The following is a 12,295-nucleotide window of genomic DNA, read 5'->3' as shown; positions in this document are numbered from 1 at the left end:
AATAGGAACCCGCGGGTGCCTGTCAATCACTAACGTTTCCCCGCCTTTCCCGCTCCCCGCCCACCGCGGAGCCGGGAGCGAGGGGCGGGGTGTAGGGTGCAGGCACCGGCTGTGCGCTGGTGCGGCAGGCGGGGCCTGGCGGACGGGGGAGGGAGGCAGGGAGAGAGAGGAGGAGGAGGAAGGGGGAGGAGGAGGAGCTGCGGCTGACGCCGGCGGAGGTTTCAGTACCTCGGAGAACGGCTGCGAGCGCGCTGGGCGGGCAGGAGCCGCCGCCACCGCCGCTCCCCGCTCACCTGCCCCGCTCCGCTCCTCACCCGCCCCGCCTCTCCCCGCCTCGGGTCCCCCCGGCGCCGAAGGGAGCCCGGTCCCGCCGGAGCGGCCCCGGGGGGAGAGCACGGCAGCGGCTCAGGCTCGGTGATCGGGACGGGCGGTGGGTCCGTCAGCGCAGGGACGGGACGGGTGGTCAGCCCGGGACGGCCGGACTGACTTAGGGGGTCGCTCGTTGCCGTCGCTCTTCACGGAGCGGCGGCCGGGGCGGCGAGGAAAGCGAGGGGGCTCTCAGCCCGCATCTCGCACCCCGCCGTGGAGCCCGAGGGGAGAGAGAGAGGAACACCGAGTGCGGCAGCGGCTGCCGGCATTTGCTGGGGTGGGCAGGGAACCAGGAACAGGAGTCGCGCCAGCGGCTGGGAACGGGGAATCCGCTCCTCGGAAACGTCGGGGGCAGTGATACCCCTGGCTCAAAGGGGTTTGGAGGGGAAGGGGAAATTGAATGTAGACGAATTCTGGTAGTTTTGCTGAAATAATCAAGTGTCGAAGGCAGATCTTAGGCAGATAAGGTAGAGGGATGGATCCCGCTGTTTTGGATGCCGGCTTGAATTTTTTATTTACTTTTCTGTTTTGACCACTGCTAAATGTGGATTTTGTGAGCGAACCCGATGGCGGTTGTTCCATTGTTCCTTGTTTGAACGTAAATCTTAGTCCTGCTGCTTGTGGATTATTTATTTATTTATTTATTTATTTTTGGAAAGGACCTTTCCAGGTAGCTTTTGCGTCTGACAAAATGAAGCCTTTGTATTTTTCAATCAATTATACCTAATATTGACGTTCTGTTTGGTACAAGAGACTTAAAGTGCTGCCTCACTCAAGAGGACCATTAAAGACTTTCTCGGTCGCTACATGTAGCTGAATGTGTTACGACACATCCTTTCTCCCCCCCCAAATCTTCCGAAAGATTTTTCCAAAATGAAGAAATTTAATTTTCGCAAAGTTTTGGATGGTTTAACTGCCTCATCCCCTGTTGGAAGCAGTGGCGGTGGCAGTGGAAGTGGGGCTGGTGGTGGCTCCGTGCACCCAGGAGGGACTGCGGGAGCTGCAGGGACACCCAGAGAGGAGATCCAGGAGACGCTCACTTCAGATTATTTTCAGATCTGTAAGGTAAAGGCTGTATTTTTATTTTCTATGGAAATAATAAAAGCTACTTTGGATTTGGGGGTGTGTGGGGGGGTAGTAATATGATATCAATAAGCGTTTTAGGTGACAGCTGCAGTGGTTGTATAAGGACTTTGGAATGAAAAGACAGAGATCCACTGGATGCTTTTTTCTTCCTGCTGCAGAGTTGGGGTGGTCAGTAAATTTGTATAAATCTTGATTTCAGCACTCAGGGCCGAATTCCAAGTTCACACTTGGACCCCAAAGTGCTGACAGGATTGTGGACAGGAAAGCAAATCAATTGGTGCTAGTCCCGATAACATTTACAAGTCATTAGAAATTGAAAATTGTACACATCTACTTCCCCTCCTCACTCTTCTTATCCTCCCTGCCTTTCCTTCTCTATTTTAAGAAAAAGGTACAAGCTAGAAGTAAAAGACAGTGCAGCGGTTACTGGACCTAGGATTTAAATTATTTGTGAGGAGCTGGATGTAGATTCAGGGTGGCTGTTTACCATGAGTACTGAAGTTTATGATTGCATGGTAGCAAACTTAGTGGGACAGCATAAATACCAAAAGTTGCCAAATCTGTTTGGCATTGGTTTTGATGTGTTGGTCAGTTCCTTAAGTGGGAATTTTCTATGAGTAGAAAGCATAAGCTATCCTTGTATGTATTTTGGTTTGTATCTGTTTTCTGCAACAAAGCTTTTAGTGGTGGTCTTAAATATTTGTACCTGTAAAATAGTACAAACTGTTTGGTACTTCTGACCAACTCTGGAATATGAAAATCATACTTTTGTAATGAAGACAAAACACGAAAGGAGATTATGATCCTCTGCTATTACCTGTCACTTTTATGTGAATTCTGGTGGGTTTACTAGAAGTTTTGTTTGCTTAATTGTTTTGATTAGAAGCTTCAAAACCAGAATTTTTAATTAGTGCAATTTGCGTTACTAGTAGTAAATGGATCCCACCTATTAAGTATACTTTGCTTTTATTAATGAGATACAAATTGATCTGAAATTTAGATTACAGCCAACTCCTGCACATCATCATTTCTTTTCATGTTTTGGGAAGAAGAAAGAAATATAAACAACCAAGACAAGCCTATAAGGCATTTTGTGTGCAGATCTGCTCCTTGTGAAACAGCTTTCCTGATCTCAGATATCATGTTTCTAATTCTGTTTGGCTTTCAGCTACAGCTAGTGTCAAAACTCTTCCAGAGTTCAAGGGGAGAAGGGTGAGCCCCTATGGCTTAAAGACTCAGAGACCTTTAGATAGGTTCTACAAAATTCTAATCTTTTTTTTTTATAGTTTTTGCCATCCTGAACCACAACAGGTTCCAGCCTTTTGACTCAAATTATTCTGTAGTTTAATAGTGTCAGTGATGAGTGCATAAGAATCATACCTGCTTCCCAGGCGTGGATTTGACTACTTTTGCTTATGTACACGGTAATTTAGCATTTTTTGAAACTCCAGGTGTTCAGTACAGTGATTTCGCATTTTTGTCACTTCAGGAAAAAGATAATACAAACAATCAAGGTACATTAAAATATCATTAAAAGGTCTGACATTCAAAGATTTCTAAGTAAGGCTAAAACTCAACATGGTTCTTCATGTTTAAATCATATGATAGGGATGAAGATCTGTATTTAGTGAGACATAGTCTTATTTTGTATGGCCTATTTTTGAAAATGAGCAACGTAAGATGAAATGAAATTATTTTTTTCCTAATCTCCATTATTTCCCTTGTTTGCTTTGATGCTACTTGAAGACAGTGTTGTGTTCTGATAGATCTGCTTGAAATATGTGTAAAGGAATATGTCATTTGAAGAAGATTTCAGTAGCCAATACTTGTCTGTCTTAGCTCTCAGGTTAAAATGTTCTCAACAAAGTAAATATTTGTATAGGAAACCTTTTGGTTGCTTGCAGCAGCACTTGCTTATGAATGCATGTTACTGCAGAAGTCTATTGTACACAAAACACCGGCTTCCTTTTTTCAAGATGCAAAGGTATGCCGAAAGCAAACTTCCAAAACACTCGGTGATCATGTGCTCCTGACACTCTGCAGTGTTTATCCACGGGCTCCACTTCATCGGCTCTCGAGCACTTGAGGAGCACCACGAGCATGTTTGAAGGAAGCCCCAGAAGCTGTGAGGGCCCAGTCCTGCGTCCTGCACTATTGCAAGGGAGCCGAAGGCAGTGGGGCCTGATGCAGGCGCAGCTTCACCCTGCCTGCTCCAGGGGGCCAGAGCCCAGCCAGAATTTGTACCTCAGTCAACCTGAACTGAACTAAAAATGCACCGACATTCTGTCCTCCACAAGCTTTTGTTGAGCAAGGACTTCTGGTATTTGAACTGGGTATTTTCATGTTCAGTTACGTAAGTTCTATGGGCTGCATATTTAAGGATCCATGATCTGTGATCCTGCTGCACACAGAACTGAGTAAAGCTAATGGCAGTTTTGGTTTGTTATCTGCAGCATCAAGGCGTCTGGGCTAACAGCCTAAGTGACACCTCAGACTGGTTTTCTTTTCTTTGCTGATTATAAAAGTCCTCATTTAGAAGTGAAACATAAAAGCTGACTCATACTTAAGAATTAAAGGGCCTTTCCCTGCAATTTTTATGTAAATAAATTGCCTTTCTGAAGTTTGTGGGAGATCTGCTTGACGGAAAACACAGATCCAATCCTCTAGCAGGACACTGGTTTTGAATGGTAACACACCTGCTTTCATTTGTAACACACCTGAAAGCCAGCTCTCCATTTTGTGGCATTTTTAGGATGCTTATTACCACAATGTCCTTTTGAGATACTGATTAGAGTTTAACAGAAGTAAACTGAATATTTTACACTGAGATGTTCTCAATGAGTTACTTTTGACATTTATATTTAAAACATTAATGTGATCTTCTGTACTGAAAGAATGAAATATTCTTGAAACTGTTACTTATGGAGTAGCTACGTCCTGTTTTAAGCATGACAAATTTATATGTTGGTAGCTGTAATAATGAATCAGTGGCACCATTTTCAAAGTACTCAAGCAATGTGAAATTTTTGTCATAGCTATTTTGTGACAACAGGAAGCTGAGGTACAGTTTAGGCTGTATCTAGGGGCTGCTCTTGGGATTTGGGTCTCCAAGTGGAAATCATGAAAATATTGATTATAGTTCACAATAGTTGAACTGAATGTGTGAGATAGCAGCATCATCCTAAAACTAGGCATGATCCAGTAGAATAAGCTAATGAAGTCTATGTTAATTTTAATTGGGATAGACCTAATTTCCTTGGGTTTGCTTCTTTGTATTTTCCCTCTGTATACATGTTGTTTTTTCCCTCTGGTAAGGATTTTTAGACTCACCTGTGTTTGTCCAGAGCATCTAGAAACTAAAACACAGCACTGGGGAGAGATCTGCTATTAATAGAGGAAGTGAGAAGATGACAGTTAGGATGTTTTAAATCATTTGAGTAGAACTTTGAGCAGAGGGAAGTTAAAAGGAGAAAACAGTGATTTTATTACTTTTTCAGAAGGTTGCTTGTTAGGGGATGACGCAGTTGGAAAAAAATGAGTAAGAATGAAGATGTAAATTTTTTTTGTATGTAAGTACTTGTTCCTCGTGAAAATAAGTCTCCCGAGTAGAACTACTCAAGGTTTTCTTGAAGAACAATCATAGGGTGAATTCGTAGAGCATGAGGCTAATAACTTTGAAATCAAGACCTCAGTTAAGAGCACAGTAACAGTGGCACTTTACCAGGTATACAATTAATCTACTCAAACATGTTTTCTTTTGCTGTAGGCAGCACCTGGATACCCACAAAAAGGTCCAAGAACTGACAATTTAGTCTTCTTCTCAAAGAATTACTCCCCAAATGGTTAAGGACTGCCTTTAAACCCCAAAGCATGAGATTTCTGTTCTTCTCCAAACTGGTCTTCAGTGTTGTTACTGGGTAGTCTTACAGCCCAATAACCATCCTTTAAATCTTGCTGTTTTGTTTATATTGATAGTATAGTCGTAGTTTTAGTATGTACATTACCCAGTCTTTGTGCAAAACCCACGGAGGCCAGAATAGTTTTAGGCTTTTGTTAAAACCGGTATGGAATCCCATAGCCAACTGCAGTTGTGCCTTCCTAATCCTGCTTACATTTTGCAAAAACAGGCCTTCAAGATACAGTCAATCAGTAGCCAGTTTAAATACCTTAATTACCTGGATTTCCTATCAGGTGGTCTTAAATTTTAATTCCCAGAGTTTATAGATGGTAATACCTTATTTTGTCAACCTATGAAGATAAACATTTAATGCTTCTGACAGCAGTCAAATAGGTACTTTAACTGCAAATGCAACATGACACTACAGTTCAGTGATAATAGAGAGAATATGAATTTTGGAATGGCAATTTAAGCACAATGCTGCAGGAGCACATTTTTGATTATGAAGAATTAAAAACAAAAGAAAATCTTTGTTACAAGCTATCCACAGTGTTTTAGTCAGTTTGAGCTGCTGGGTTAATCTGTCTTATTTCCTTACTACGGTCATACAGGGAACAAAAAAGTAAAATGCATGCAAAGTGCTGCATTTCAGTGAAAACCCATTTTAAAATTGGTATGAACGTTTATTTGTAAGTTCTCGGAGTTCATTCGGTACTTAAATGGTAAATAAGGTAATGTTGGGAAGGATTCTTTCCTTTATACCAGAGTTTGGATCTAAAGTTAGATGCAAAACCCTATTCTGTTTAAAACTACAGAGTCACAAATGACACTTCTAAATTAGATTATAGTAATTTCATGGAAGTTGTGATGAGCATAATGTATTTTTCTTTCCTAAGTGTTTGTATTAATTAGAAATAGGACTCACCCCTAGGAAAGAGCATAGCACATTAAAAGCTTCTTTTGAAAGATCTTTGAAGATTTTAAGGTACCTGTAGTCATATAACTGGATTAACTTGTTTGGGGTTTTTTGTGCAAATATCTATCCTTTTGCATTATTAATCTCAAATGAAGTAATGCACACCCTTCATGGCCAACACGTGCAATTGCATCTTCAAAATTATTTCAAGACTTTTAAGGTTGCTGAACTCAAAAGCACTCAAAATTTCCACATTTCTTAAATAACTTTGTTTGCACAGACAACTTTTAATTACATGATCCCATATTTCGTCTATAGGTTTAATTTAGCAGAACAAGTAGTGTTTGCTCATAGGAAAGTACTTCAATATTTCTTTGCATACTTAAAACTCGGAGCATCCCTGAATATTATGTTCCCCATGGACTTTTCTAACAGAAGTGCTCACCACTGTAGTTCTGAAAGCTTTATAAACATTAATGAATTGACCTTCATAATATTTCTGTGAGGTGGAAATTATTGTTATTCCTGCAGTATAGAGGCCACAGTAAATCCAAAATGCCAGAATGTTCAGTGTCCACTGTTTTGAGTTTCCTGCTTGACCTGCTTTGCATCTGTTTTTCTTCTAGCATATTTAACTTATCCCACATCTTCCCATTGTGTCTTCCATTGTTTTCACATTCTGTTGCACATATTCTGCACAGTTGCAGAGTGATCTTTAGGTTGGTTGTTCATACTGTCAGTTTATATGTCCAACTTCCTTAGATAGCCAGAATGACTCTGAATTTCCTCTGTCTCAAATGACTACAGATGGATTTCTGGCTTTGCTGTACTATGGCAGAAAAAGATAATTTAATTAATCCCTACAAGAGGAGAACAAATTCCTACTGCATAGATTATTTAATGTATTTTTTAATTGTTTCGCTTTCTATGGTTGACCTTGTATTTTTAACGATATAAGGATAATAGAATAACCTGAGTTGGAAGGGACCCTTGAGGATCACTGAGTTCAACTCTTGACTTCAGAAAGGGAAACCTAAAGGCTAAACTATTTTCTCTAATTTTGTGTGCCATTTCAAGTGGGGGATTTTTTTGGTTTTTGTTGGTTTTTTTTTAATCCATGGGATCACAGATGTTGGAAGATCATCTAGTCCCAACCCCACTACCATGGGCACAGGCACTTTCCACTAGACCAGGCTGCTGAAAGCACCATCCAATCTGTTCTTGAACACTTTCAAGAATGGGGCATCGACAGCTTCTCTGGGCAGCCTTTTCGAGTGCCTCACCACCCTCTCAGTAAAGAATTTTTTCCAATATCTAATCTAAATCTATTCTCATTTGCTTTGAAGCCATTCCTCCTTGTCCTATCACTACAGGCCCTGGTAAGAAGTCCCTCTCTAGCTTTATTTTAGCCCCCTTTAGGTACTGGAAGGTGCTATAAGGTGTCCCTGGAGCCTCCTCTTCTCCAGGCTGAACAACTCCAACTGCTAGTGAGAACTGGACACACTGGCTATATTATACCTCACCTGTGGGTCACCAGATATTTAATGAGAAAGTTTCTCACTATTGCACTGGGAAAAGCAATTTTTAATCTCTTCTAGGAGGATGGAGGAAATTCAGCCTGGTTGGCTCTGAGTGTTCTAATTGAGGAGCTGTCACATAAAAAGTTGGTTGCATGAGCAAATATACCCCCAATTTATTTTTGAAAGAAAAATACTTACACTTAATTTCTTAAAGAAATTACCAAGAAATTACTTAGAGGTTCATGGATAAAAATATGAAGATTTTTTTCCAAATAGAAATGCATATTCTGTGTAAAACATGCAGCTGTCCTCGGCGGAGCTGGACTAAATCCAAGACAGACCCCATTCTCACTTAGTTTAGATGAATATCCATTCATATCTGATTTCTGGTTTGAGACATCTGATACTCTCTGGTGTATGATTTATGCCCAAATCACTTTTGGAAGTCTGTGTGAAAGTACTGTGAAAAGTTAGTATATTCACTTTATAAACAGAGAAAAGGAAGCAGTAGAGCATGAACTAATATACCTTCCTAAACTATATGAATATAGTAGTCTGTTGGCTGTTGTAAGAAAAAATGCTTATAAAAGTAGCTTATGGGGTATGTTAATTTGTCACAATGTGTGTTAGAATCATTATAGGGGAAAGCTAGAGGACTGTAGGATTAGAAGTATAAGTAATGTGTGTCTGGGGAGAGAAAGCAATATTAGGTACAGATGGCTGGTAAGTATGCTCAAATGTAATAAGATGTTATCTTTGTGAAGTGCTGCGTCCATTCCTAACAGATCACCAGCAAAGACTATGAATAATAAAAAGTACTAGAGACAATCTGTCACCTGTAGCTAGGGTCAAAGTCTGAAGAGGTGCACTCTTTATGGTTCCTTTGAAGTTAAGTTGTATATAGTGCTGAAAAAAACCCAACCTCAATATTCAAGGCTTTGAGTTGATTAATGCATGTACTCAGATGGAGCCTTACTGAATTCTGTGGTATATATGTAGATGCATGTGTATATGGTTGCATGTGTTTTTGCAGATTTTGAATCCAATAAATTAAAAATAATTGCTTCTGTTTTATCTAAAATCTGTTATGTAAGAATGCCATGAGGTCAGACACTCAGGGATCAGGTCCCTTATTCAGCTAGTATCCAGTTATGTCTGTATGTGAGGCAATCTTGTCTTTATTGCATCTTTTTATTTTCTTGAAGTGTTTGCTTACATTTTGTTCCTGTCCTCCATCACATTTGTTTTGAACAGTACACAGCATATTGGGAGGATGGATGCTATTCTCTGTGTGTTCTTCCTGTGAGAAGATCTCTGTGTTATCCACTGGACATCACAAAAATAATAAATAATAATAAATTAATGAATGCTCATCTCTGCTTCATTCATCCTGTTCCATCTATTGTATCCCTTAAGGGAGGAGATGTGCTCTCAGTTACAGCTGTCCACCATCACTTGTGTTACAGATACATTCCATTGTAGCTGTGGATAGAACTTAATTTTACTGAGTCCAGAGATCTCTACTTTATTAATTGTTTGTCCCTGCATATATTTTTAAATGCTCCCTGAATGAGGCAAAGGCAGGAAAAGTGGCCTGTGGTTATGTAAACAGAAATCTGATTCTTATGATCCTTGGCTGTACTGTCTTCATTTTTGTCTGTGAGCTGTGTCCTTGGTAGCTTCATGGGCAGTGCAGAGTGGGATAGTGATGGGCAAGATCTGCTGGATTTCACTGCTCTGAGAGGGTAAAACCCTGCCACAAAATACCGCAATTTCATTTGGAATATATCTTCACCCTCTGTGAGATGAGATGCTGGCCATTATTTTCAGATTAAATTCTCAATTCAACATCAGAAAAAAAAAATCTTCAAATTGCATACAGCATGTGTAAAGGAAGAAAGTAGGAGAAGATCAATTATGACTTAGTATTAAATAGTAAACAACATTGTAAATGCTAGTAATGAAATCTGGTAATAGCATTTGTATACAAGAATACCAAATTACAGTGCAAAACAGATTTTCATGGGAATAAACCAATAATACAGATTATCTCTATATCAAAGTAGAGTTTTAACACTGTTTCTGTAGCTTCCTCTCCTGCCATTCCCCTCCCTAAACCCCCCACCCTTCAAGAACTTTATCACAGCAGCAAAATTTTTAAAATCCCTAAATAGGGATGATTTTTTAAAAAAATTGAAATATTCTGAAAGCAGCAACAGAAGCATTTGCTTCAGACCAGAAACCACAATCAGCCATAACAGAACAGAACATAATCAGCCTAAAGTAGCAAAGTTTCAGAAATCCAAAAATGGGAAGTCATGCAAAATTAATTAGCATTATCGCTATGTTGGTCTGATATAAACTTAATAAAAACAGTTTTGATTTTGTTTAATTTCTCATTAAAGTTCTGAAATTATCTCATTCTCTGCATCCACAGTCATAGTGAAGACAAAATATTTTCCTTTCAGGTATATCAGATAAGTTGAGTGATTTTTCAATTCTTGTAAGTACCCCTAAAGCAGATCTCCTTCAGGCAGATGATATTCTGAACCAGCCTGTCTCAAGTTCTAGAGTAATACAGTTAAACAATGCAACAACAAAATCAATGGAATTGCTGTCTGAATTACTTTGATTATAAAGATTCTCCATTTGGACTGAAGTCTTGCTTAAGGAGGTAGGCCAAAACGAACTTTGCAATCAGTAGTTTAGGGTTGGGGTTTTTTTATAATTTTACATTAAAGCCAAGGGCAGATAGAGTTTTATGAACGTCCAAGGCATTTCTCCATAGGCTGACGCCCTATTTCTTCTTGCCAGTTTAAATGGCAGTAGTGGGAAGTACATTATGGCATACTTACTGTACAATGGATGCAATTTCTTCATTGTGGTCTCAATTTTTCTTCCCTTTTTCCGTATTTGCCTGGGTTTTGTTGGGTTTTTTGGTTTGGTTGTTTGTTTTTAAACTTGCTAGAGTTCTTTTAGAAAGAATAGGAAGGGAAGAGGTGAAACAATTTTGCATACATTGTTCCGCCTTGGACTTGGGATTTCTCCAAAGGGCATAATGCCTCCCTTAGGATGGTTATATCCATGTATTACCCTGTAACTTATTATGCTGTAACTCAGTGCTGTGGTAGATGTAGCAGGATGGTGTAGTTGCCAAGCAGTTGATTTGCCACAGCTACACTGATCTAAATAGATAAAGAAAGTGATATTAAAATTCAACTACTTTAGCTTTGGGCAGGAGGGGTAGGACTAGATAGTCCACAGAGTTCCCTTCCAACCTCACCTGAGCTGGGAATAATGAAGCTCATGGACAAACGTAATTTCATTTATTTGTGGATTTTCCTGTCTAAAATATATTAATTTTGTATTTTTGATACATTACAGTGTATTTCAAAGAACAAGCCTGAAGAGAATGCTTTTTGAAATTCAGAAGGCCTTATTTTTTCCCTGTGGTTTACTTAGCTTGGCCGTTTGTATCTATATGAACCCCATCTAAATACAACCATCCTTATTTAGTAGTCTTTAACATCTAGCTTGCAGAAGTGAAAATGACAGTGGAAAAGCACATCCTGGAAGTATCTGCAGAGACCTTTGTCACGGAAAAAAAATTCGTATGTTCATTGTACAAAAATGTATAATATAGAAGGCAGTTAATTTCAAATACTGTAAAATCTCTCTTATTTTTCATATAATTATCAGTGTATGATATTTGTGAAACTAAACTTTTAAAATTCAGGCTGTATTTGAAGTCTGCTTTATGTCTAGGACAGCTATTTTTTCAAAATTCTACCATAGCTAATTAAGTGACCTTTTATGACAAAGTAAGTTCTATAATTTAAAAACTAAAAAACAAACCAAATTTGCCTACTGCTAGAAGTATTACTATTCTATGCCAAAAGTTTGTGTATGGAAATATTACGAAATTTTGTTTGTTTCCTATGCACATCTTTTCTTCCTGACCCAGTATTCCTATTTCAGTAATACTTCTTTGTGCCCACATTTTCCATGTTTTCTTCTTTACTGTATTTTTCTCCACCAATACTGATCTCCTTTTACTTCCTCTCTGTTTCACTGCTACTGGCGAGGATAATAAGCTCGTAAGAAATACCCTGCTGAGACAAACCCATGGTCCATATCTCCCAGCAGTCAGTCTCTGACAGTGGCAGCGGAATTGTCACTTAGGGAGGGTAATAAGTTACATCATTTTCTGCAGTCCATTCCCTTTCCAATCTCCCGTCATCCACCATCACTGGATTTGACATGTCAGAGGGCCTATCTTTAGCTGGTCCTTTTAAAATCCATTTATCAATCATGTGAATGAATTTATCCAATGCCTTTTTGAGCCTTCTGATGCTGTCAGCCTTCAACACCTCTTATGGCAGCAAATTTCAGAAGTTCATTACCTATTGTGTAAGAAGTTTTTTGGTTTTTTTTTTTTTCTGTTTCAAACTAATCTTTAATTTCTTTTGAATGCTTCCATGGCTTTGCCAAATATGTTTAGCTTGC

At 39.4% G+C, this 12,295-nt stretch overlaps 1 protein-coding gene across 9 annotated transcripts in view; it reads left to right on the top strand.

Annotated features, from left to right (window-relative positions):
• The first annotated feature begins 213 nt into the window (after nucleotides 1-213).
• STXBP5L (syntaxin binding protein 5L) overlaps nucleotides 214-12,295 on the top strand; it is a 184,668-nt gene continuing 172,586 nt past the window's right edge. For 5 of the 9 annotated variants that reach the window (XM_042031707.1, XM_042031708.1, XM_042031706.1 and 2 more), the window contains exon 1: nucleotides 215-1,434. In XM_042031707.1, coding sequence (XP_041887641.1) covers nucleotides 1,243-1,434 — 192 coding nt within the window. In that variant the 5' untranslated portion in view covers nucleotides 215-1,242. Of the gene's footprint in view, nucleotides 1,435-12,295 lie in introns of all 9 variants that reach the window. The other 4 variants (XM_042031710.1, XM_042031712.1, XM_042031709.1 and 1 more) reach the window with 2 other exon arrangements.

The sequence above is a fragment of the Corvus kubaryi genome, unplaced genomic scaffold (genome assembly GCF_017639235.1).
Source record: "Corvus kubaryi isolate FWS band 111438036 unplaced genomic scaffold, C.kubaryi_AGA036_p1.0 37341, whole genome shotgun sequence".
NCBI lineage: Eukaryota > Metazoa > Chordata > Aves > Passeriformes > Corvidae > Corvus > Corvus kubaryi.
This window is presented reverse-complemented; position numbering and strand designations above follow the sequence as displayed.